This window comes from Myotis yumanensis, unplaced genomic scaffold (assembly GCF_028538775.1).
Source record: "Myotis yumanensis isolate MYYU_CA2020_CCGP unplaced genomic scaffold, mMyoYum1.0.hap1 SCAF_15, whole genome shotgun sequence".
Taxonomy (NCBI): Eukaryota; Metazoa; Chordata; class Mammalia; order Chiroptera; family Vespertilionidae; genus Myotis; species Myotis yumanensis.
In genome coordinates, this window is record NW_027223766.1 from 25,885,636 (window position 1) to 25,913,626 (window position 27,991).

Consider the following 27,991-nt stretch of genomic DNA (forward strand, 5'->3'; position numbering starts at 1 on the left):
GGGCCAAGGGGCGGGGTCACACTCAACGCTGCTGGGGTGGGAGCTACTTTTTAGCTTTTTCCTCGCAGGGTTGCTCGCGGGAGATCGGGCGCTCGCACTTCTTCGCAGCCTGCAGCAGCTGAGCCACTGAGGAGCTGCCGCTACTGTTCGAGGGTGAGGTCGAGTCCCCTCCCCCGCCTTCCCCCCGAGGTGCGTCGATCCCCGTCTGGGTCTCCCCGGGCTCCTCCCAGCCCGGCGCCCGGGGGCCGTCCGTCTGTCTCGCGGAGCTGCGAGGAGGCGAGGCCGCGCATCTGGCCTCTCCGGGGGCCCCCCGAGTCCGCGTCTGGGGCGCGCGGGCGGGTTTGCTTTCTGCCGGCCTGGCGCTCGGCTCCGGCACTGGAGTAGCCGGGAGGGGAGGCCCCGTGCGGGCCACGACAAACTCATGCACCCCGCTCCGCAGCTCCCCCAGCTCCCCCAGCGCCCAAACCCCCAGCTGGGCGTGCTCCGCTTCATCGCGATGGGGCGAGGCGTCTGCAGCCTCGCTGGAGGCCTCTGCGCTTGCCCCGTGACTGCTCCGATTCTGGGATCGGAATCGGCCCTACTGTGCGTCGGGGCTCGCGGTGATCAGAGTGGAGTTGCGAGGCCGCGGGGGTAGGGAGTGGTTGGGCGTGCTCGCCTTCGACAGTGTCCGGCTTGGCGTCCTGGCTGATGCCTCTTTTACGACGTGAGTGTGACCCGGGCAAGCGACGTCACCTTTTTTTGGATCCTTATTGTGCCTGCTTCCTTTTGGACTCGTGAGAACATACATGAAAGGACGAAATCAGACCTCACACGTGTGGTGTTAATAGTGTGAGTGGGTACATGCTTTGTACGCGCCCGGCACTTGTCTGGGTCCCCCTCGGGTTTGCAGCCTGTAAACCAAGTCTCTGCGCTCACACTGCTGATGACCATGAAAAAATGCACGTTCGCATAATCAGGATGTAAAAAAAACCGGAGCACCGTCGCCACAGGTGCCCACAGCAGTCGGTGTGTGGCGTGGGGCATTGGTTGGCACGGGCCAGGCAACTCCCCCGGGGAAGCATGTGGGGGCTTGGTCCGTGCTACTGTGCCCAAGTGGCACTGGTATTCCTTCAGCACAGCTCCTTGCAACCGGTGCGCTGCAGGCATTTTTAAAACATACAACACCTGACTGTTTAGTCAGGGGCATCATCCACTCCTCACTCTCTCAGTGATGCATTGCCATTGGTGTTAAAAACTGCTATACTTTCATCTTGAAACAACAGACTTGATCCGCATCACTCTCTAGATGTCCACTTGTTTCTCTGTCCCTTCCTGTAACAGTATTCCTCTGAAGAGTTGACTGTATTTGCTGTCTTCCCAATTTATTCACTCCCATTTTTTCTTGAACTTACTTCAGGTAACTTTCATCCCCACTGTATCAAAAACATTTCTTATGGGGACTTCCCAGTGCCTCTTTGTTGTAAAATCCATTGATCCGTTATTCTTAGACTTCGCCTCATTGGGAACAGCCGAATACTCCTTTCTTCTTGAAACACTGCCTTTGACATCCAGGATGCCACTCCTGGAAGGCGGATAGGATGCTGGTTCCTCCTTGTCTTGCCAAATTCTAAAGTGTTGAGTGCCTCATGGCTCAGTCATGGAAATTCTTTTTTATTTTATATTTACTCCCTAGAGGGATATTTAGTTTCATGGTTTTCAATACTGTCTATATGTTGCCAATTCCTAGATATAGTTCTGGAGTCCCTATCTTCCTGCTGCACTCTGCGTATATCCAGTTGCCTATTTAATGCCTTCACTCGATGTCCAGAAGAATCTTAACATGTTCAAAACTGAATTCCGGATCTTCATCCCACCCCCAAACCTGTTCTTTCTGCAATCCCATCTTTCACAAGTAAGCTGATGATGATGGCAATATTTATTTAGTGCTTATATATTGGAAGGCACTCTTCTCAGCTTTTTAATATGCAGTCTTCATAACAGTCTTATTAAGTAGGTACTGTTATTACTCCCCATTTTACAAATGGAGAAACTGAGGCAGGGATATTAAGTAACTTGTCTATGTCACACAGGGGGTAGCAGAGCCTCCCAGGACACAAATCCATGTTGCCCCAAAACTGTGTTGTCCTCCCAGGCTGCTGTTTCTCACTCATATTCTATATCCATTCATCAGCAAATCCTCTTGACTGTATCTTCAAAATATATCCAGAACTGGATTATCTTGTATGACCTTCACTGTGCCACACTGTCTAAGCCACTTTCATCACTCATCTCAGTTATTGCAATAACTTCCTATTTGCTCCCTGTATAGTATATTCTTAACTCAGCAGTCATTTAAAACCCACCAGGCAATCTCCCTCTTCTGATGTCTTCTTCATCTCCCTTAGATAAAGTTCTATAAGTTCTCTCTGCCCATTCCTGACTGCTCTCCCTGTCATGCTTCTTTAGCCTACCTTGCTGCTCAGCAGACCACACCAAGTGTATTCTTTGTACTTACTGTTCGTTTCGTCAGGAATTCTCTAATACCCACATGGTTTGTTTCCTCACTTCCTGAGGTTTCTGCTTAAATGTACTCTTATAGAGGACTTCCCAGACTACCCATGTTCCATAGTGCCCCTCTACCCTTTGTACCATCGTCTTGCCTACTATAGATCTCCATATTCTGCTTGCCCTGCTGTATATTTTTCTCTCTGGCACAGGTGGGTTACTGTACATGTTCCTCTCACTATCAGGAAGTAGCCTGAGGGGTGAAAGGCTATGAAACGAACATCTGAAATATGGTCGAAAGAACTAAGGATTCTGACTAGAAAAGGGATTTCACAGCTCATGGTAGCTGTCCTGAAACTTAAGAGGTTGTCTAATGGAAGAGGTTCTACAGTACAGAGGCTATCATAAATTTTAATTTATTAATAACTAGAGGCCTGGTGCACAAAAATTTGTGCACTCAGGGAGTGGGGTCCCTCAGCCCAGTCTGTGTCCTCTCACAGTCTTGGACCACTCGGGGGATGTCCACCTGCTGGCTTAGGCCTGATCCCTGGGGGATCGGGCCTAAGCTGGCAGTCAGACATCCCTCTGGCAGCCCATGAGCCCTCGGGGGATGTCCACTTGCCAGCAAGGAGCAGGCCTAAGCTGCAGTCGGACATCCTTAGCACTGCCGAGGAGGCGGGAGAGGCTCCCGCCATCACTGCTGTGCTGGCAGCCGTCAGCCTGGCTTGTGGCTGAGCAGAGCTCCCCCTGTGTGAGTGCACTGACCACCAGGGGGCAGGTCCTGCATTGAGCATCTGCCTCCTGGTGGTCAGTGTGTGTCATAGTGACCAGTCATTCCCAGTCTTTCTGCTGTTAGGGTCAATTTGCATATTACCCTTTTATTATATGCCTGGTGTATGGGTGGGGGCTGGCTGGTTTGCCCTGAAGGGTGTCCTGGATCAGGGTGAGGGTCTTGCAGGGTGCCTGGCCAGCCAGGGTGAGTGGCTGATGGCTGTTTGTAGGCTGGTCAAGCCCCCCAGCAGGGACGTTCACCCCTTGAGGGTGTGGCCAGCCTGGGTGAGGGGCTGATGGCTGTTTGTAGGCTGGTCAAGCCCCCTAAGCAGGGACGTTCACCCCTTGAGGGTGTGGCCAGCCTGGGTGAGGGGCTGATGGCTGTTTGCAGGCTGACCATGTCCCCCAGCCACCCAAGTTCCCAGTGGAGGCTGGCTGGAAGCAGGTATCTGGGATTTATTTATCTTCTATAATTGAAACTTTGTTGCCTTTAGCGGAGGCCACAGCCAGCCAGGGAAGGCGGGAAGCTTGGCCTCCTCCATCGCCGGGGCAACCAAGCCTCCTGCTTGCTCCAGCTCTGTGGCTGCCGGCCGCCATCTTGGTTGGGCTAATTTGCATATAGTCGCTCTGATTGGCTGGTGGGCGTGGCTTGGGGCATAGCAAAGGTGCAGTCAATTTGCATGTTTCTCTTTTATTAGATTAGACTAGAGGCCCGGTGCATGAAATTTGTACATGGGTAGGGTCCCCAGGCCTGGCCGGTGATCAGGGCTGATCGGGGCCTTCCGGTTGCTGGCTGGGGCCTTCCTTTCCCTGGCTGCCAGCTGCTGGCCAGGGCCTTCCTTCATTCTGTGCCACCTCCTGGTGGTCAGCACACGTCATAGCGGGTGGTCGAACTCCCGAGGGAACAATTTGCATATTAGCCTTTTATTATATAAGATATTTAAAAGTTATTTTTCTATTGAGGTATAATTCACCATAACATTCATCATTAGAAAATGTATACACCTCAGTGGTTTTTAGTAAATCCACAAGGTTGTACAAACATCACTACTATCGGAACATTTTCATTATCTCCGGAAGACACCTCTGTTTCCATTAGCAGTCAGTTCTCATTGCTCCCTCCCCCAGCACCTGGCAACCAACCACTAATCTTTCTGTCTCTGTGGATTAGCCTGTTTTAGGTATCTATATATATAAAAGCCTAAGCGATTGTTATGACCGAACGACCGTGACGACTGGTCCACCAGTTGCTATGATGCGCACTGACCACCAGGGGGCAGATGCTCAATGCAGGAGCTGCCCCCTGGTGGTCAGTATGCTCCCACAGCCAACCTCCCGCAGACCCTCCCCCTGGCCGGCTGGCCTCCATCGGCCCCTAGTGCTAAACCATTCATAGAGACCTGATTCTGGGTCAGGGTTTCGTATGTAGCAGAGCAGCTCCCTCACTGCCATCTATTGAAAGTCAGCCCTCAACACAAGGGTTTGTCTTGCTCCTGTTCTCTCCCTTCCCCAGGGCCGCCCACTCACCATGGTGGGGGTGCAGCAGTGAGGGAAGGAGGAGGGGGAGAGGTGGGGAACCACGCGGTGGTGGGGCACCGAGGGAGGCGTCAGTGTCTGGCATCTGTTCTTTCCCTGCCCAGCCCAGCGACTGTCCCCTCCTCTCCCAACCCTGCTGGGGCCTTCGGGTGGCGGTGGATGCGGTTCCTTTCCCAGGGAGGCCGAGGGCTGGCGGCCAACCTCCCGCGTTCCTCCCCCCGCCCCTGCCCCACCCCTCTGTGCACCAATTTGTGCACAAAGCCTCTAGTTTTATATAAATGGAATGATACAAAATGTGGCCCTTAGTGTGTGACTGTTTTTTACTTATTATAATGTTACCAAGGTTCATGCATATTGTAGCATGAGCCAGTAATTCATTACCTTTTCATACCTGAATAGTATTCTCTTACTGGTATAGCACACTTTCTTTATCTGTTCATCAGTTGATGGACGACACTTGGTTTATTTCCACTTTTTAGCTCAGCCGTGGGCAAACTACGGCCCGCAGGCCGGATCCGGCCCGTTTGAAATGAATAAAACTAAAAAAAAAAAGACCGCACCCTTTTATGTAATGATGTTTACTTTGAATTTATATTAGTTCACACAAACACTCCATCCATGCTTTTGTTCCGGCCCTCCGGTCCAGTTTAAGAACCCATTGTGGCCCTCGAGTCAAAAAGTTTGCCCACCCCTGTTTTAGCTGTTATGACTGATGCTGCTGTCAACATTCGTATACAGATTTTTATGTGAATATGTTTTCAGTCCTCTTGGATATATACTTAAGAGTAGAATTGCTGGGTCATTTGGTAACTCTGGGGTAATAGCTTTTTGAGGAGCTGTCAAACCGATTTCCACAGTGGTTGCAACATGTACATTCCACCAGCAATGTGTGAAAGTTCTAATTTCTTCACATCATCACCAACACTTGTTCTTTTCCATTTTTTAAAAATTATAGCCATCCTAATGGGGAAAACTCTAATTTTTAAAAAAATGCTTTTCTATGTTAACATTCTAAATGATCAAACACTAGTAGATTATAGTGATTTAACTCTTTAGATTTATTAGAATCTGATGTAAATAAAGCCCACTGTATTTTTTTAAATGTTTTACTTATTTTGAGAGAGAAACATATTGATTTGTTGTTCCGCTTATTTATGCATTCGTTAGTTGTTACTTTTCTTTCTTTTTTGTTTGTTTGTTTTGTTTTGTTAAAACTCACCTGAGGATATTTTTCCATTGATATTTAGAGAGAGTGGAAGGGAGGGAGAGAGAGAAAAACATCAATGTGAGAGAGACACATTGATTGGTTGCCTCCTGTACATGCCATGGGGCCGAGGATCATCGATCCTGCAACTGAGGTACATACCCTTGACCGGAATTGAACCTGTAACCCTTCAGTTTGCAGGCCTGTGCTCTATCCACTGAGCAAAACCAGCTAGGGCTAGTTGTTTCCTGTATGTACCCTGACCGGGTATCGAACCCATAACCTTGGTGTATTGGGATGATTCTCTAATCAACTGAGCTACCTAGCCAGGATGAACCCAGTCTTAATGTGTGCTGTGTTTACTTCTGTTACCATGATAGGTCCAGATTTTTCACAAATAAATGGGAGAACATGATCATCAGGGCCAATATAAATGTATCATTGAACATCATGTTTGACCAGCTTATTATCTGGCAAATTTACTGAGAAAAAAACCACACAAAACATGATCAGTTACAAATCTAAATTTCATGCTCTTTTTTTCTGAAGAAGCAAAGTTTTTCATAGCTCTGAGCTCTGAATTAAACAAAAAAAAAGGTCTCAGGTGGGAAGTAAACAACATGTAGACAGTATATAGAGGTGTCCTCATTAAAGCATAATTGAGTGAGTATAATTTTTAATTGTGATACACTAGTGTGGGCTGTATTCATATTTGTCACACCTTTTGCATGTTTCTTGCTATTGTATGGAAAATTTAACTCTAGTATTGATGACTATCTTTTTAAAAATCATATTTTTTCCCATTTATATACTGTTTTCCAGAATACATACATAGAAGCTTGGGACAAGATATTTATCTAATTTCTGGTAAGTTAACTAACAGGTTTAGAGAGTAACATGAAATAATTGTATGGCTATATTTTCAGTCATTTAAGATTTAAGATAATTTTTAGAAGATAAAAATGATACTGATAAAATTTTACTATTACATAATGCCAAAGGAAAAGACAGTTTTTCTATAAACCTGCTTATGAAAGATAATATCCAAAAATGTATGTCATAATTTCCTAAAGACATGAGTTACTTTTATTGAATCAGATATTCAGATATTAATGTTATCTTTTGTGAAGAATAGAGTTATCTCAACATAACCTGGTGTAAGATACATTCAGTACGCTCTACTTAAGGTAAAAGTCAAATTATTAAGATCAATCTGAAGTTTTATTCATCAGCCTTATTTCCCTCTCTCAGTTATAACTTGTGAGTTATTTCAAAAGCTAAACCTGATACACTTTCTGAGTGGACAAATGAAATCTTCTAATTTTCACATTTAAATCTGCAACCATCTACTCATTTTTGGTAGAAATGACTTTATATTGTATTTATATAGACTAAAATATTTAACTTTTTAGCTATGAAAAGAGTAACATTGGATTATTTTTCCATTCTAGTGGCAAAATTAAAGACTTGTCATGATAATGAAGAAAGAGACTGAATTTGTCATTTTCACCTAAAGAAAAATGATAGACAGAAATCAAACCTGTACAGGACAGGACTCTGTGCCCTATATGAGTTGTCTGATTCACATATTTGAAGAATGGTTTGGCGTGGACCAATTGGAGGACTATTTGAATTTTGCAAACTATCTCGTATGGGTTTTTACACCACTAATACTTTTAATACTTCCTTACTTTACTATTTTTCTTCTCTACCTTACTATTGTTTTCTTACACATTTATAAGAGGAAGAATGTATTAAAAGAAGCCTATTCTCATAATTTATGGGATGGCGCAAGGAAGACAGTAGCAACACTGTGGGATGGACATGCAGCAGTTTGGCATGGTAAGCAAGATCGCATTGATTTCTGTGTGTTGCTGTTTGTGTTTGTGGCATGGAAACGATATCATTCCATTTCACTGATGGAGAAGATACTGAAAAATATAATGGGATATTTACTGTTTTTTATCTATTTGCATGCATTGTGCATGTATACGTTTTAAAATGATTTTTCCCAAATACATTAGTGTCCCTTAAAGAACTACACAGCAGTTAGACTATTACTATAAGCTAAAATATAAAAATTTATATTTAAGACATCTAAAAGAGTAAGAGACTATTTAAAACATTATAGAAAACTGTTTTGAAAATACTTTAATTATTTAGTATTTAGTTCCATTTAATTCCTATTGTTTAAAATAGGTTTGACTTTCCCAGTGTAGAGATATTTTAAAAATGAATACTCAATATAATTTGTATACCAAAAGTTACCTTTTTAGGTATGATTCATTTCAGAGGTTATTATATCTTTCTCAACAAATGAGATGGCAGTGCGTTTATCTCCAGGATATTCATTTTTTTTCTTTGTTATTTCAGAAAATGTAATGTGCATTTAATGGTTGGTGGTTCTTCATTTGGTTGTCATGAAACTTGCTCTCTGGTGGCCTATTTTCAAGAACTTGGTGTTTTTCTCTATCAGTTTTTACCTTATTTGTTGGTCTCTTTTGTTTTGGACTATACAAAAATACAGAAGTTCAATTGGCTGGTAACAAAGATGTGCCCTGTATGTCATATTGTTGAGCATCAAAAGTGTTTTCACAGAGAGTCATAGAAGGAAGCACAGATTTTGAAATAGACATCTGAGGTGGTGATCATTCTAAGGAATATAAATGTCAGGTCACTGTTTTAGACACCTGAAGCTAATATATTATATGTCAATTATACTTTAATTTAAAAAATAGACACTTAAAATTATATGTAAGTATAAAGCTGCTCTTACTAAAGATCACCAGTGACATGCTTATTAGGTTAATGTGTTGTCAATTTAATACTATATACATTCTTACAAATTTTTTTTGAGCATGTAACTATGCCATATCAAGTGGTTCTCAACCTGTGGATTGCGACCCCTTTGGCAGTCGAACAACCCTTTCACAGGGGTCGCCTAAGACCATCCTGCTTATCAGATATTTACATTACGATTCATAACAGTAGCAACATTACAGTTATGAAGTAGCAACGAAAATAATTTTATGGTTGGGTCACAACATGAGGAACTGTATTTAAAGGGCCAGAAGGTTGAGAACCACTGCCATATACTGTAAAATGCTTAACATGCATTAATTCTTTTATACCTTACCAGAGGCCTGGTACACGAAATTTGTGCACTTGGGCGGTGTGGGGAGGGGAGTCCCTCGGCCTGACCTGCAACCTCTTGCAGTCCGGGAGACCTCAGGGGATGTCCAACTGACGGCAGGCCTAAGCTGGCAGTTGGACATCCTTAGTGCTGATGCAGAGGTGAGCCGTGAGCCCGGCTTCGGCTGAGTGGTGCTCCCCCTGTGGGAGTGCACTGACCACCAGGGAGCAGCTCCTGCGTTGAGCGTCTGCCCCCTGGTAGTCAGTGCACGTCATAGTGACCAGTCCGTGGTTGGGTTGACTTGCATATTAGCCTTTTATTATATAGGATAATATAATAGATAGGTTCTGTTACATCCATTTTATAGTTTTGCCATGAGGAAGCAGAGAGTTTGTTATTTGCCCAAGGCATCCTAAAAAGCTAGGAGGAAGAGCCAGAATGCAACCTCAGAAATCAAGCTCTAAGATGTGTGCTTTTATGATCTGTGCTGTGTGGTAAGTTTGTCCCAGATTGGGGACTCAGGGTCAAAAGTAGTGGTATTCAGTAGGTTTGCAAACAGGAACCATATGTCTTTGATGAATTAAATTTCTAATATTTACTCATTTATACTAATGCTCTTGTTAGTCAGTACAACTCTCACACTCTCTGATGGTTGTTTAACATGAGGCAAGGCAATACTTCAGCATTCCATGTGTGTGTGCCTGCAGAAACTGCATCTAGGTAGACTGCTATTATTCATTCTCTTTAAAACAGTGATACAAAAATTCAGTGGTGTCATTTACAATACTCCCTCCCACATATATACATGCCCCCACGCTCCCCCTTGTACCCCCTTCCCCCGTAGCTCAGGATAACATGCTTTGTAAGGAATAGTTGAAATTTATTTATATTTTTAGGAGACATGGTTTAATTTGGATAACTTCAAGTGCTGAACTTATTTTGTAGCAGAATATCTAATTTTGAGGTGTCTTATTTAATTATTGAGGTATTTTAAAATATGCACTTATGACTCAGAGGAGGTTAAAATGTATATACCTTTCAAGACCACCCAGGGACCCCCCAAAAATGTGTGTGTGTGTATATATATATATATATATATATATATATATATATATAGTTCTTACTGTTTTAATGTTTTATTATGATAACATTATTTTTATTAGATAAATGATACTTTAAAAAATTTTTATTGCTTTTAGAGAGGAAGGAAGAGAGAGAGAGAGACAGAGAAACATCAATGATGAGAGAGAATCATTGATTGGCTGCCTCCTGCACGCCCCCTATTGGGGATGAACCCGCAATCTGGGCATGTGCCCTTGACCAGAATCAAACCTGGGACTCCTCAGTCCACAGGCTGACACTCTATCCACTGAGCCAAACCAGCTAGGGTGGTAAATGATACTTTTAAAATGATTTTCTTTATCCTGTTCTTTAGTGACACATATAACAGGCATTTGTGTGCATATTTGGATTTTGTATTGGTGTCAAGTCAGTTTTAATCATGCTTTTTAAAGAATCTTCAAAGGAATTTTTAACTAATATAAATGTTCATTGTAAAAAATGTGTCAAAAAATAAAAATAAAATAATAGTCACCTAAAATTTACCATAATGTGTATAATTTATTTTATTAATCTTCACCCAAGGATTCATTGATTCTAGAGAAAAAGAGGGAGGGAAGGATCGGGGGAGGGAGGGAGGGAGGGAGAGAGAGAAAGAGAGAATGAATATGAATGTGTGACAACTAGTTGCCTCCTGATGACCCCTGACTAGGTATCAAATAGTTATGGCCCAACCAGGAATCGAACCTGAAACTTTTTGGTGGGTGGGACAGTGCTCAACCAACTGAGCCACCTGGCTGAGCAGCGTGTAGGGTTTTTTAATGACAAATTTAGAAGGGATCTATTTCAGGAGGAGATTATTCTTATCTGAATTCATGCTGCTGATGTCTAAGCCAGTAGCAGGTTAACACCTTTACCTAATAAATACTGCTATGGAGATGACACTACTTGAGCTCCAGTATAGCCGTCAGATCCTCTCTCTCTCGGCTAAGCTACATGGAAAGCCAAAAACTCAGGAGCGTGCTTAGTGAGCATTGGGTCACTGCAGGAGAGGTAATAAATTTGTATTTAACGGCATCAAATAAGAGCCATATTCATCCCAGAATAGTATGTTCTTATTAATGGAGCCCAGACTACTCAAAATCTGCATATTGAGGCTCCTCCTCCCTGGATAGTGGTTGGATGGACATTGACCATAATTGCCTTTGTGATTGCTTTCTCTGAGCTCTTGCTCATCAGATCCCCTCAGGATTGGTGTAGTATAGGCAGGAGATGATGGGCCATACTTTGAAACTAACATTGGGAAGAAAATGGTACATTTAAGAGAGTTTTTGCATTGAAGTTGGTGACCAGGTGAATAGAGTCAGAGAGGAGGAGTTAAAGTGCTCTAAGATTTCTACTTCTGCTACACAGGAAAACATTGGACCAGAAGTGCTCTATTTAGATGAACAGAAGCACAAAGGTGGGAAAGCATACTAGTAGTTAGGGAGCCATCATCGGTCCATATGATGCATGAAAGAATCTGAATAATATCACTAGATGGGCAATTATCATTTGTTGGACTAAAGTGATAATCCATTGATGCTTTCCGAGCCAGGAGTGGTACATTTGTGCTTTAAGAGTGACACAGTTAAACAATATTTGAGCTTTATGTTTATTGGCACTATAGTAAACTATACTTTCTGTCAAGAATTGAATTGATTAGCTAAACTTTTCTGCTTTCAACCAGATGATTTGGTATATCTAAGTAGTTCAATTATTTCTTAAATATTTTAAAAAATATTCTGAAAGCAAGAAAGAATCTCAAAAATACTTTGTTTAGAATCCCTCAAAGAAGTATTCTTTATTTTTCAGAAAATGTATCTGATGAGACAGTTGATCCTTTTGGTAACTTCAGATAACTTTAGTGATGGTTCTGTCAAGCTTAAAGTAAATTGAATTAACTTGAATTAGTATTAGGCAATTGGAAAGAAATGTTAAAAAACAAAAACATGAAATCTTGAAATATCACTAAATTTAATTTTTACAAACTTTCATTCTTTTGACCTGAAACTAACATATTAAATGTCAACTATAATTTGAAATTTTTTAAAAATTCTTAATCATTATCCTGAGTCCACTTGAGTTACTATCAAGTAGCTCATGCTTTCAATACTAGAATCAATCACCACTCTTAATTTAATCTGTTTGCTGAAGACCTTAGAAACTACCATAAAAATGAATTTCCTGCACTAAAATTTATACTGACATCTTTATTTTAATGCTTGTTTCTTAGCAAAGCAAGTAGATAAAACCTTAAGGGAAAGAAACAGACTAAAAGTTTCAGATTTCCATATTCTGGATTCTTCTTTTGTCTCTGACATGTGAGCAGCAATCCTTGGGAGAGCTGTTCTGTGTGGGGCAGTATGTGGCTGTAGGAACTTCCTTCCCTTTTCTCCTATAGTCAAGGAAATTTCCTTTTTACCTTTCCTTTTTCTTTGAGCTTAATAATGCTCTTGGCCTCTGGATGCTTGCTTTTTCCCTCCCTCCCTCCCTTTCTTCCTTCTTTCCAGAAAGTCTTCCAAAGCAATTTTATTTAATTGGATGGAGTATCAACCAAAATGGTGTTCCTTTATTACATGAAAAATAATAACAAAAACATCTTAGAACTGCCTTTGCTGCATCTTATTAAGTTTTAGTACGTTGCATTTCTCTTTTTCTTAATCCTCTCCTGAGGACATATTTTCATTGATCTTTTTTTTCTTGAGAGAGAGAGAAAGAGAGAGAGAGAGAGAGAGAGAGAGAGGGAGAGGGAGAGGGAGAGGGAGAGAGAGAGAATGAGAATAAGGGAGAGGGAGAGAGAGAAACATAGCTGTGAGAATGAAACATTGATCAGTTGCCTTCCATACATGGCCCTATCAGAGATCAAACCCACAACCTAACCAGTATGTACCCTGACCAGAAATTGAACCCGCCACCTTTTAGTTTGCGGGATGATGCTCCAATCAACGGAGCCACATGGGCCAGGGCAAATATGTTGCATTTTCATTTTCAATTGTCTCAAGATACTGTTTTTTATTTCTCGTTTGATGCCTTCATTGACCCATTTGTTCAGTAGGCTTTTTTCTTTTTGCTAGGACCTGCTGAGCCTGTGACCTGACTGGTGAGATGGGAAGAAAAAGCAGATCTTATAACTAGAGCCATGATCACATTTCACGTGCTCCTTGGAGTATCAGTTCCCAACTCCTATGATAAAATACTCAAGAGTATTTTCCTCTGAAACATAGGTGGAGCTTACCTTAATATTCCTCACAATCCACCAACAGTACAGGATTGCTATAAAAAATGTATTAGTGTTTGGTAATAGTGTGAAGGACAGTAGGCAGATTAACTTAGCTAGTGGAGGAGAACAGATTAAATTAGAAGAGTCTCATTCCTCTCCTCACGTCCACTATCCTTTACGACCTGTCATTTGCTTCCCTTGCTGAAACCCTTGTTCTCTAATTTTACTTGTATTATTGGAGAGATGGTTTCTTGACATCCAGTTCAAGTTTCTGATCACTGTTTTGCTTTGTTTTTCCCCTAATGTATACTTAATAATAAGCATATTTTAAGTATTTGCATTTTGTCTTTCTAACAGGTTATGAAGTTCATGGAATGGAAAAAATACCAGAAGGACCAGCGCTTATAATTTTTTATCATGGAGCTATTCCCATAGATTTTTATTACTTTATGGCTAAAATTTTTATCCAAAAAGGCAGAACTTGCCGAGTAGTAGCTGATCACTTTGTCTTTAAAATTCCAGGTAAACTTTCACTGTATATAATGTTAATTAACACAGTCAAATTATGGGATAGTCTGTATCTTTGAGCTCTCTGTATCATTTGGAAAAACTTTTTGCCTTTTTAGTTTACACATTTGGAACTCCAATTTGGGAGCATCTAGTTATCCTTATTATAGCCAAAAGCTTATTTGGTCTCTTTCTTTATTATCAGGTAGTTAGACCTTATTTTTCAAAGTTAAATCCTGAACTTTTACTTTTAAAAATTAAATTATAACTTTTGCCAAGTAATGTATATTTTGGTACAGAGTCTATTATGTTTTTTTTTTTGTCATATTTCTTGACTTAATACTTGGTAGACTTATAACTTAAGATTGAGGACCACATTCTTTTTAATCTGTTCATAAAGGCTTTGTACCCTTTAAAAAAGATTAATTAACCAAATGTTTTCAAACACAATAGAATTCTGTTTTAAAAATCTCTGTAAACTCATTGAGATTTAATCTTATTTTCGTCTGTTATTAAATTACCAGAAACAAGCCAGAAAGTTTGTAGTTTGTTCTCTGGAATAAAAAAAAAAAAAAAAAAAAGCGACCTACCAACCAGACAAACACCAAACAGTGAATTAAATAACAGTCTACTCAGTGCCTTTCATAGACATGGCTAATGTTTTGGGTATCCTTAGGTCACTAAAAAGACATTTGTATTTTTAAAAATATATTTTTGTTGATTTCAGAGAGGAAGGGAGAGGGAGAGAGAGATAGAAACATCAGTGATGAGAGAGAATCATTGATTGTCTGCCTCCTGCATGCCTCATAGGGGATTGAGCCCGCAACCCCGGGCATGTGCCTTTGACCGGAATCAAACCTGGGACCCTTCAGTCTGCAGGTCGATGCTTTATCCACTGAGCCAAACCAGCTAGAGCAGTCATTTGTATTTTGTGTATAAACTAAATAGACTATCAAAGGTTTTTCTTTAGAAAGTAATATGATCACTTTATAGTTAAATTTGAAAATTAGAGGAAAAAACATCATTATTCTAGTAATCTTGTTACTCTAACATAACCAGTTAGCCTTTTAATTTATTTTGTTTCATTTTTAATTCACATATTCACGTATTATGCTTAAGTAAAGAATAGTTTCAATGGATGACTAAAATATTTAATTACTTAGTTTTCTCTTATGAAACATTAGGGTACTTCCATTTTTTTCTTCTTATACATAATAGAAAGTGAATATTTTTATTTAGCCTTTGGCTTTTAAAGTACTTTCCCCCTTTATGATCTTATCATTCAGGAAACCTCCCTTGTTCATTCATTTACTATGATACTGCTCTAATTAAATCAGTGGGCTTTTAATGTAATGTAACATGAAAATTATTTCAATTTTAATAATATTTATAATCTTGTTTTAGATCCTTAAACCTATGAGAAGGTTGATTAGTCTGCATAGTTTTTACTACTCATTTCATTTTCCAGTTTTAAGGAATAATGTATACTATCATCAGTACTCTAAAGTTTCAGTTTTGGATTTGCTTAAAATATTTAATTACTTGACAGGATTATATTTTCTTCTAAAATAGTTGTAATTTTTAAAATTATATAATATTAGGACCTGCAATCAGCTGTTCCTAAGTCAAACACTCACTTTAGTAAAAACTCTTAATGATTTTGCTATTATTATTGACATAAAATTTTCTTGGAATTAGCATCATCTAACTTATAATTTCAGTAGATTTTATTATGGCTTGCCAATTTTGGTAGGGCTAAGCAGAGTTAGATTCACATGCTCTTGAGTGAGTCTTTATAGGTTTAATGGAAGATTAGATTTGTGACTGCTGATAGGGTATTATTTCTGATTGCTTGAATAAATGCTGTAGACGGTGGTTAGCCATGAGATGCTAGTGGAAGGAACTTTGGGTTAGATATACCTGGGCCAGAATCTCTGCCCTGCCATTTGCTTGGTGTGTGACGTTGAGCAATCCACTTACACTCTGAGCCAACTTTTCCTCTTCTGTAAAATAAGGATAAGAATCACTGTTTTCCAAGGTTTTTGTGAGTTTTAATTAAAAATTTGAACATGTAAAGTAGCCAGAGTAGAAGGTGATCACTAAGAGGTCATCAATAGTAGGTGATGTATAAGATGAAGCTATTATTTTACCAGCAATATTAATCTTATGTTAACCTTGAGAGTTCTTGTTGATTTTTAAAAAGTTAAAAAGAATGTACTGATTTAAGTATAGATAGCACATTTTATAGGTTGTGAAGATATTTGCTCTTGAAGAATTGGACAAGAAATACTTGATACATATTCATGCTAATGTTTCTTACAGGGTTTAGTTTATTACTTGATGTATTTTGTGCTCTACATGGACCAAGAGAAAAATGTGTTGAAATTCTGAGGAGTGGTCACTTATTAGCTATTTCACCAGGTGGAGTTCGAGAAGCCCTAATTAGTGATGAAACCTACAACATCATATGGGGTAATCGTAAAGGCTTCGCTCAGGTTGCAATTGATGCAGAAGTGGTGAGTTGTATAAAGCTAATTATTAAAGCAAAGCTAGGTTGTATTTATAATAGATGCTTAAATAGTGAGCCAAAGTATATAAGAATTTAGATACTGTCATTGCAGTACTTTAAGTTCGTGTATATAACTCTTAAAGTGTAACAGTAGAGAAATGTTCCTGTGGATGGGAAACCATCTGAAAAATTCAATCTGGAAGTTTGGCAAATATTCAGCAAACTTTTATTTCACATTTCAAAATCCAGCATCTTTTAATCAGATTTGTAAAATTCTTTTATTTCTTTAGTTATACTTATTTTCATAAGTAATAATCAGTCCACTTCTATGTATTTTAATCCTTTTGTACGATTGAGTTGGCACATGTCAGTGATGGTTGTCGGTTGGTTTTATTGCAATTCTTTTATCTGTGATCAATTTTTATTACAAAAGGACTCAAATAATAAATGACTAATCATTTTTTATCAAGAAATGTGATCAGCTATCTAGTAGTATGAATAAAAATGACAAATAGGTGTTGGTGATATTTAGATCTTTTTAAAAGACTTTACAAATGAATTTGTCAAAGTTAGATGTTCTTCTGAGATTCGCTGTAATTATTCTACTTAATAGACTGAAGAATGTGAATACCATTTTATTTTTTTCTTTTGCCTTGCAAAGTATTTCTCAGCCTTTTGGTCTCCATATTGTACTTTGTCCTATGAAACATTTATTACTCATGGAATGGTTTCTTCTTTGTTTTCTGTTTGTTTTAATTTTAGATTGTCTATGAGAAAAACAAGTAGTAGGATCTTGGACAAGGTGTGCTCTTTTTAGGCCAATCGATTAGCTAGAGACAGCTTCCAGTACTTCACATTTTAGTTTTTTGTGTACCCATTTTGCCACATCAAAGACCAGTGTACACCTTTAGCTTGCCTATTCATCTTGCAAATACGGACTACTGAATAAAAAGAAAAAGCTAATGGATAATTAATTCTAACCCAAGACCAGTATTTGAAAAAGAGTAGAAATTTTCTCTATATTTTTTAATTTCAGGATTGTAATAAATACAATGCATTGATCCCTATTCTCTCTTGTGCGTATGTATATGTAACTTCTAGAAGTAAGTTATTGCTGTATAGTACTTTAATAATGTGGTCCCAGTATAACCGTTAATGTACTTGCCCAAGTGTCTAATAATACACAATGTACAAATTTAAATACTGTTGTCCTACAGCAGATTATAAACTCTCTGAGGACAAGGCCATCTTTTTATATTCTGAATTCCTAGTACACTGCCAGGCACTTAGTAGGCTACTTGTATTTGTTAAATTGATTTTTAAAACATTGTTAACACTAGAAAGGAGCCTTTTGAATTTTATTTTATATCAATTGTATTAGTAATATAGAAAATTAATTTATAGCAATTTTATTTTCCAAAAAGTCTTAAGTACTGACGTAGAAAACAAAACCTTAGACTATATGAATAATATAGAATACAAAAGGAATATGCACAGTTGTACAAAATTTAAGGATATATAGTATATTTTTAAGCAATAATAAAAGCTGAAATCTAATCAAACAGTTTAATTTTTAAGTTTATATTCTAAAATAATTATTTCTTCTAAGGTTTAAGATAAAAATGACATTGATCATGGGATTCTAATTTCTCATCCTTAAGTTTACAGTTTTAAAGGATATTACCTGGAAGAAGGCCCAAAAGAAAGAAATTATATAGAGAAAGGAACTCGGATTCCAATCCTTGAAAGAGTTTCTAAATAATTAAGATAGTCTAGATAATTTAGTTAAGGATTTTATATGAAATTTGAGAAAATTTAATAAACAGCCTTTTACAAGTTTATAAATAAACAAAAATCTTTAACATTGCTGATTTACAAAAGAGCATTATAGGTTTGATAAATCTTGTACCACCCCAACCTTTTGCAGTGCTTTTAAAGGCTTTATGGTGGCACTCCTCTATAGTAAGTAGGTGACACGCGTGATTATTCCAGTGTTGCAGCTGAGGAAACTCAGGCACAGAGAGATGAAGGGATGGAGCAGTGGTTCTCAACCTTCCTAATGCCGAGACCCTTTAATACAGTTCCTCATGTTGTGGTGTCCCCCAATTTCATTGTTACAAATTGAACATAATTAAAGCATGGTGATTAATCACAAAAACAATATGTAATTATACATGTGTTTTCCGATGGTCTTAGGCAACCCCTGTGAAAGGGTCGTTCGACCCCCCAAGGGGTCACGACCCACAGGTTGAGAACCGCTGGGATGGAGGGACCGGGCCACACAGCAGGGCAAAGCAGAGCAGAGCACACAGTTCTGGACTGCAGGCAACTGGTGCTGTTGCCATTACTGATGGCATTTCACAGTGAGCCTTCTGACCTTGAGGTTAGAGGGCACTTCCCATACCTGAGGAAAACCCTTCAGCCATGTCATTGTAAATGTTACAAGTGTCCCTTCTGGAAAACCCCTTCATAGCTTCACAGATTTATCATAAACTGTGACCAAAGATTCAAGACTGTTGGTGCAGGATTAAATACATTTCAATTGTGACATAGTAACAGAAATTAAAGTTAAAAAGTTAGATCATCAATGCAAGCTCACAAAATATTGGTTAGAAAATATTTAAGGTTCATCTGAAAGTTGCAGCTTTTTTTAGGTAATATAAATCACTTTTATTTTGTGGATTCCTGAGAATTATGACTTTGGTAAGAATTTTTAGGTAACTTCATATCTACATAAGTTGGGAAAAATTAGCCCATTTACTTTAGTTGGAAGACAAATAACATATAAAAGAAAATAGGATTTGTTCTAATAAAATTATTTATATGTATTATTTCAACCTACTAAAAAATCTTTGAGATATGATAACAATTAGCCCCATTTTAACATGAAAAAACAGACTTTGACATGGTAAGTAACTTGTTCAGTGGTTCCCACTTTTTTAGTGGCAAAGTTAGGACTCCAAGACAATGTAAAGCTGATTCTTCAAGAATAGTTTTAACAAAATACACATTCTCTTTCTCTTGCACATGTATGCATACACATACATACAGAGACACATGTATACATGTAAACAGAATGTTATGCCCGGTTACTTTTACAACTATGTTGTATATAAAGTGTGCACAAGAAAAGGAATGAATAATTGTACTACAACATCAGGTTGTAATAAAGTGATGTTTGTAGCTTAAAGGCTTTAGCTTGCAGGCAAATTTAGGAACAACGTGTCCAAAATATAGCTTGGAATACTGAGCCTTCTAGGCAAGCTTTCTCTGTCCAGTAAGTTCTGGAAATGTTCAGCTTCTGAAGAGTTAGGTACTTAAAGGATGGTGTGTCCCCTGAAGTGTGTTTAAATAATGCATACTTCAGTACAAACTTTGGGGTTCATGTCAGTCAGTAGACATGAATCCCGCAGACAAGGCACAGTGGTGAATATATGGGCCGAAAGTTTTCTGTTCTTGGGCATTTTAAGTTCTCAATTCTAGAGTCATAGCTATTTAAAACATCAAGATTTCAGCTATCATTTTATTGTACACTAGTGATGGTTTCCTAGATTGAAATCTGAATTTTTTACAAAAGCGTCAGTGTGCTTTGTCTTATGTGCTTGCTTTGTGAATTAACTCCATTGAATTTTAAAACCTTCACCTGACTTCTTTTCTTTACCTGACTTCACTCTTTCCTAACTTTTAATATTCCTGCTGCCTTTACCTGACCTTTATGTTCTAGGTGCTGGGGATACAGGAATGAACAAAACAATGCCTGTGCTATTAGGAGTTCTGGGAGAGGGGAGAGATATAGTAAATAAAAGATCAGTTAGTTATATGTGAGGTAGTAAGTTCTATGAAGAAAGCTATACCTAGTCTCTGTCCTGCAGTCCACCATATTTCACCACTTTCCAAAGCTGAATAGGAATGGCTTTTTAAATGTCAGCTTATTTAAATATCTCAAATCCTGCTCACCACGACAGGTATTTCTAAGCAAATACTGATGGTAGACTGTAAGTGAAGCATCACTCCCTCCTTCTCCTAGTTTTATCTATTCTAAAAACCTTTAACTTGCTATATTTTGTGTTTGTTTAAAAGTGTTCAATTTTTTATCTACTTTAGTTCTACAGTGGCATACCCTTCTCATATGCTCCTTTGCTACTTCACCCATTGTTTTATGACATTTAGTTAAGGTCTTCATTTTAAAAATTATACTTAATTATTGATATTCATAGAAAAATGAAAACCTTGAACTTGTAAGAAGAAGTTCTCTAAAATTAATGATGTGAAGAATTCTTTCATATATATGCTTTTCCTTTTTTTGTGGTATTATACTTACTTTTCATTGATTTTGAACATTTTTATATTTAATACGCTCAAAAAAAATAAATGGTGTTTTACTAATTTCTGTCATTTAAATTTATATAAATTTTCCGGTAGAGGTAATCTCTGTCTTGTAACTTTCCTCAGCAAACATACTATTCAGTAGCCACCTGGAATCAATTTGATCTCCCACATTTATTTTATTTAATTAAATCAATGATTATTATAATCTTTGAGTATTAAGGATTTATGTGGAATGAATAGGAAAGTTGGTAAACTAAATATTATATATTACCACTAGGGGGTAGTGTTTCTAATTTATATTTCTACAAATGACCAAGTTTAGTCTGATAAATCACACTAGTGATAAAAGTAAACTTTTATTTTAAAAGTACCTTATTTTAATAATCTTAAGCAGGTCCTCAAAAGTTTTCATTAGTTACTCAATGGAGACATTGAATAGATTAATATATTTACTTTTTAATCCAAATTTTCTCTTTAGCCCATTATTCCTATGTTTACACAAAATATTCGTGAAGGATTTAGATCACTTGGAGGAACAAGTAAGTTCTGGTTCATTTGGTTTTTCTAATGACATAATATTTTATAACAATATTTATAACATAATATTTTATTTTTTGTTTTTCACTTTTATAATATAATATTTTAAATATCTGGGCTTTGAACTCTATGTAGTTTCAAAATTTAGATTTTTTTCTATTTAGATGTTTTTCTATTTAAAGACTAAATGATAAAGTTCTAAGTAATGGCAGCTCTTAGATGTTAGGTTTTTGTCTTATGTACATACTGATGCTTATTTGTCATTGACTTTTTAAAATTACCCAGTAAATTACCTATTTACTTTTGTTAAAACATGTTGGTTAAGGTTAGGAGAAATTTACATATAACTTAGACTATCTTCTTACCTCACCCCTGAAGAAGTTATAGCTTTAAAAATGAAAGACAATAATATTGAAGTAAGATGAACAACCAAAGAAGATATAATTTGCCTTGGTTTATTTCTGTTACTTTTTAAAAAATATGTTTTTATTGATTTTTAGAGAGAGAGAAAGGGAGAGGGATAGAGAGATAGAAGCATCGATGTGAGTCATCTATTGGCTGCCTCCCCCACTGGGGATCGAGCTCACAACCCAGGCATGTGCCCTGACTGGGGGATTGAACCAGTGACCTCTTGGTTCATGGGTCAACACTCAATCACTAAGCCACACCAGTTGTTACTTTTCTGTTACTTTTTAAATTTGTTTGTTTTTAAAATATTTTGAACCACGATACATTTACTTCTTTTTGCCCACCTTCAACTTATTGGTAGCAAAATAAGCTCTGAATCTAGTTATAGGAGTGATAATTAGATATGCTTTTTCCTGCAGTGTCTTGTTTTCTTTTTATTTTGAAAATTTCAGTTTGTTTTTATACCCTATTTTTTATGTATTAAATTTGGTTGATTGTTATTTTAAATCCCTAGCACTATATTGTTAGTGTTTATATCCACATACAAATCCCCTCCTGAAGAACTTTAAACTTCTGTTGTTTCTTTTATGTCCAATATTGACGTATTGTTGGTATTCCATTACATTTTATAGGTCTTTCTTTTTTTTTCAAATTTAAAGTGGAAAGGCAGGTTGATAAGATGTTTAATTTTTGTTGTGGAATTATTTCTTCTAATTTTCTCTCAGATCATTTCTTCAGAATTTAAGTTGCATAGCAGAAATTATCCCTAATTTTACTTCTTTAAATGCAAAGTGGTTTTAAAATTCTTTCTTACTACTTTTTAACGTTTTTTACTTTAATAATAGTTGAATATCTCAAACATTAGTGTCTAGTGATTTTATTTTAAGTATTACTTTGCATCTTATGGTGTATTCTGTTTTTTTAATATATATAAACAGGGTTTTCAAATTCCAGTACAACTTATGATTATGTATTACATGTCGCTTGACTTTCTTGGATTTATTTATCTTTAAACTTCACCTTAAATTTTGTCAGTTTATTTTGCATTATTGCCACTTTTATCTTGCTAAATTTTATATTGGTCATTACCATTAGTAATTCTTTGCTTTGTTACATTTTTTCCTAATTTACAATAATGTTTTAGTCTTTACCTAGTTTATTGATGCATTTTTAGTCTCATGTTTATGTGAATTTATTTTATGCTTCCATTTTTTCTTCTTTTTTCATTTAAATCACATATATTGAGTCTCTAGACTTTTTAGCTTCTAGTTTTGGGTTCAGTCTTTACCCTTTATTTTGCAATAATAGTACTTGGTTTGCCTTTAAAATCCTCATATTTTTAAAAGCTCATTTAAAAATATTAATAGACCTTGTTTTTTTGAGAATTTTTAAGTTTACAGAAAAATCGAACAGAAAGTACAGAGTGTACCAATAAACCCCCTCATCCAGATTTTTCTATTAACATCTTGCACATTTGTTACAACTGATGAAAAGCTCGTCTTTAAAAAAATATTAATTGCCAAGAGATGATACTATTTGCCACTTTCCTCTAAACCTTACATAATTGAGAGTTTGCAGTTACATGCTCAGAATTTGTAACCAATTAAAATGATTTTGTTTACTTTAAAACAGGGTTATTTAGGTGGCTTTATGAAAAATTCCGCTATCCATTTGCTCCAATATATGGAGGTTTTCCAGTGAAGTTTCGTACCTACTTAGGCGATCCCATTCCATATGATCCAAAGTTAACAGCAGAAGAATTAGCCGAAAAGGTAAATTATTCTTTCTTAGTCCTTGTATAGATTTTTTTGACTTTCAATTATTATATTAAAAGTAATTCATTAATTCATTAATTGATTTTACAAGTATGCTCTAGATCAGTGGTGATTTCCTCCCCAGGGCGCATTTGCCAATCTGGAGACATTTTTCATTGTCACAACGGGCCAGACTTGGGAAGTGGTGGTGCTACTGGCATCTAATGAGTAGAGGTCAAGGATAGTGATGACCATCCTGCACTTCCCGGGACAGTCCCCCACTACAAAGAGCTTTCTATTCTAAAATGTGACAATTAAGAAAAGGTCTATAGACATTGCCATATGTCGCCTGGGGCATAAAATCGAACCTGGTTGATAAGTACTGTGCTAAGGTATTATGGAAGCACAAAGGAAAAGTATCTGAATGAGATCAGGAACACTTCACCGGAGTTGATGCTTGAATTCTATTTGGAAAGACATGAAGGGATTAACTGGACAAGGAGTAATGAGGTAGAGGAAATGGAATGTATAAAAGGATGACAACATGAAATGGCCTGAACTCTCTGGGGAGTTGAAGGTAGTCTGGTATAGCTAGAAGGAATATTGTAGGAGATGAAGCTAGAAATTTAGGAAGGTTCTGGGCTATGATGGCTTATCATTGATTTGTTCACGGAAAGCTGGAGAGCTATTTAAGGCAGATGAGTGTTATAATAGGTTTGCATTTAGAAAGATTCCTAGAAGCAATATGGAGGCTAAATTTCAGTGATACCAGTATGAAGCTCAAAGGGGAAAGAGACTGCTTTGTGAGGGAAAAAATGGGAAAACTTTCTAGAATGAGGGCATTTGAAGTGGGTCGTGAAAGTGGGCATGTCCTAGACATGCAGACTTGGGGCAGGAGGCAGAGTATGAACAAAGCAGCAGTGGTAGGAGCTAAGCTGACTGCATGTACCAGCAGTGCCCAGCAGTCCAATGTGATTAGGACGGCAAGGTGGGGAGTGACTGCCTAATTCCCTTCTAGGAATTTTGCAAAGCACATTAACATATTAAAGATTCTAAGAAGGCTTGCAATAAGTGGTCTATTTAGCTTTGTTTCAAAGAGCATTTTCAACTCTCATTCTATCAAAACCCTGTCCCTGTTTTTCCTTGAAGAGCACTTAATAACAGCTGTGGAATAGACTTGGGGTCACCAGCTTAGTGGATACAGTTTGATCAATGAAACTGGAAAAGCAAGTAGGAACTGCATTTTTAGGCCCTTAAATACAGACTTGGGGATTTGTCTATTAAAAACATTTCAATTGGAATAGGCCTCTGCTTGGAAGTGGTTCATATCAGTTCCACTTAAATTGTTTTTGGCCAAAGCAAGCAGATATGTAATCTCTTCCTCTACAATGGTTTGTGATGATGCTAGCAATTGTGATGACTTAGATGTATAAAAATTAAAGGGTCCTTTTTAAGAGCAGAGGTTATGCTATGAATTTTTGTGTCTCTAGTTCTTAGTACAGTGGTAGGTATTTAATTGATCTCAATAAAAGTTTGATGAATGAATGAGTTAGATAAAGATCTTATCTACTTGAAAGGTAGAGCAAGATACAGATTTGAGGGACTTTACAGAGATAGAATGCATCAGGCCTGAAAGCTAATTCTGTGTAGTTACTTGCCGGATATCTGTGCATATTTTTACATATGTAGGTTTTTGTAACTATTTTACTGAGGTTTGGGAAAGAAGTCAGAATTGGTGATGAAGATTTAGAAGTCATTTGCACTGAGATAATTACTGAAGCCATGAGCTTTACAGAATAGTTTAGAGAGAGAAAGAAGAGGACTGAGGACAGACTGTAGAGGATGACGTAACATTTAAGGAACAGGTCGTGGAAAACAACCAAAGCTGGCTGAAAGAGAAGTAGCAGAGAGGTAGAACAAGTAAATTTGTGTGAGAGAAGTCAGCAGGTGGCTTTTTTTAAAAATAGGAAAGATCAGTCACATCCATTCCTGCAGAGAGATCAAGGAAGATGAGATAAGACCACTCAGTTTGCTATTATACTTTTCAGAGAGTGTGACATATCATAAGAAGCAATAAATGTCATATTATTGAATCACCTAGAAAATGGGATGAATGTGTTATGACTTTTATATCAGCTGATTGTATACATAGCATGATTTTTAAAAAGTTTTTAAATTTGTGGTAAATACATAACATAAAATTTATCAACTTAACCATTTTTAATTTAAGTGTATGGTTCAGTAGAGTTAAATATACTTACATTGTTGTGCAACTGATCTCTAGAACCTTCCCCTCTTGCAGAATTCTAGCCAATCCCACTAACTTGTCATTCCTTCAGCAAATGCTTTCCTGTGGTCCTTTTCCTCATGCTTTCCCCTTCACTGTTATTGAAATGTTACTGGTCCTTAGACACTCAGACCAAACAGTACCTCGTTAGTGCGTCTTTTTCTGGTTATTGCCCACCCAACGGGCTCACAAGGCTGAACTTCCAAATACTTTCCTTCGCGCTGGCCGGTGTGGCTTGGTTGGGTGTCATCCCTTGCACTGAGAGGTTGCGGGTTCCGTTCCCACTCAGGTTGTGTGCTCGATCTGGGCTTGATCCCCAGTAGGGGGCATGTAGTAGGCAGCCAATCGATGTTTCCCTCTCCCTCTCTCTCTCTCTCTCAAATCAATAAAAACATTTTAAAAAACCCAAACAAATGCTTTTTCTTCTCATCTCAGATGACACATGTCACAAATGATCTTACATTTTAAATACTTGGTATTTAATTATGCTTGTTAATGTATGAGCTCCTTGAGATGTGAGACTTGTTTCATTGATGTTACAGCTTCCAAAGCACCTAATATTTTTTGAATAAGTGTATAAAAATTTAAAATATACTTCACAGAACATAATCTGTGTGTTAGTCACTGTGCCAAATACCTGAAGACATAGTTTCAATTTCATTTCATCCTTATAATAATTGTATGAAGTAGTTCTCATTTTACTCAGTTATTAAAAATTTTGGTTTAGAGAGGCATATTTTTAAAATACGTCTTTGGGATAGGGTGTATTAGTTATATTTAAGAAGAGAGGAAGTTTCAGAATTTGTATAAAGGCTCATTGAAAGGTGTGAGTGTGCATAAAACATTTTTTTAGATAGCCACAACTAATTTCAAAGTGAAAATTGTTGAAATTGGTCATGAATGGGAAACAAATAGTTTTAGATTTCTTCTTATATTCTAATTGACTTTTCCATTGTTATGACTTAATTTAAATTCCTGTTAAACTGTCTAGAGATTTAGGTAATGAACCAAAGTATATCAGCTCATTCATTCAGAAGTTTTCCTCACTTTTTCATTTTTCAGTGCCTGATATAATTTTTTGGTGTGTATGGTAATAAAGAAAAAATGTACAACAGTTTATTAATGGATAGAAAGGAGTGAAACTTCATTTGGCTATTAGAAAATTTCTTGCTACTTTTTTTTCTGATTTTTTTCCCCTTAGTTATTTAAAAAAGTGTTGAGTGCAAGGCATTGCTGTGCTCAATGCTGGGGAAATGCTGTGTAGAAAATATCCATTTGGACAATAGTGTAATTCAAGCATGATAAGTATAAGAAATATACTATGGTTGTACTGAGACGGAAACCATTAATTCTGAAGAGAGATGGGTGCTAAATTAGGAAGGACTTCTTGAAAGTAGTAGTACATTAAAATCTTTACAAAATAGATGATCTATATTGAGAACTAAAAGAATAATGGCTTTTCTTTTGTTTTCTTAATAGACAAAGAATGCTGTTCAAGCTTTGATTGATAAGCACCAAAGAATACCGGGAAACATTATGAGTGCTTTGTTAGAACGTTTTCATAAAAGTCAAAACAGCCACTAGAAGACGATTTAATATATTTATATTATTATGTTTGTGTCTATGGTACTGTCTTTTAAATTTTGTAGGTTTCATAATTAGCATTTTTGTAAAAATCATGTTAAAAGCATCTTTTGTTGAACTTGTTTAAAATTGCAACATACATTTTGTTTTATTCAGTGTGTCATATTTAAACAATAACTCATTACATGCATAACAATTAAGAAAATGATCTTGTTTCTTATAAATTCCTAATAATGTATGATAAACATATAGATTATTAGAATTAAGTTTATTAGCAGCAATTTAGGTTAAACAAACATTCCTAAATAATGTATCTAATTTCTGTATCTGTTGTACTGAGCTAATTTTGCAAGATGGTATAACCTAAGGTTAGTGCAGATGCTTAAGCTAGAAAAATAATGCTTTTATCTGCCTTTCATTCCTTTCATGACCTTGGGCAAGTCACATAATGTTTTTGTGCCTCAACAATGCTAGAGGGGAAGGGGAGGATGACTGGATGAAGAAGGTGAAGATGTTAGCTAAAGAACATTTATGCATACCCCAGGACACAGACAATAGTGTGGTGAAAAGTGGGGGGGGGGGGAGTGGGCAAAGGGGGGCGAAATGGGGGACATCTGCAATAGTGTC

General features: G+C 37.5%; 1 protein-coding gene across 5 annotated transcripts; it reads left to right on the plus strand.

Moving 5' to 3' along the window:
• The first annotated feature begins 15 nt into the window (after positions 1-15).
• Positions 16-27,933, plus strand: TMEM68 (transmembrane protein 68). 5 transcript variants are annotated; one of them, XM_070392831.1, is made up of 8 exons: positions 16-189; positions 6,818-6,862; positions 7,447-7,837; positions 13,807-13,971; positions 16,279-16,472; positions 21,273-21,333; positions 23,372-23,511; positions 27,260-27,933. In XM_070392831.1, exons 3-8 carry the CDS (start codon positions 7,516-7,518, stop codon positions 27,362-27,364), a joined length of 987 nt encoding a protein of 328 aa, XP_070248932.1. In that variant the 5' UTR covers positions 16-189; positions 6,818-6,862; positions 7,447-7,515; the 3' UTR covers positions 27,365-27,933. The 5 variants fall into 5 exon arrangements, 4 of the variants coding, with proteins under 4 accessions (XP_070248932.1, XP_070248931.1, XP_070248933.1 ...); XM_070392830.1 differs by having other exon boundaries at positions 16-153; XR_011468279.1 differs by lacking the exon at positions 21,273-21,333 and having other exon boundaries at positions 16-153; positions 27,260-27,346.
• Positions 27,934-27,991: the final 58 nt, after the last annotated feature.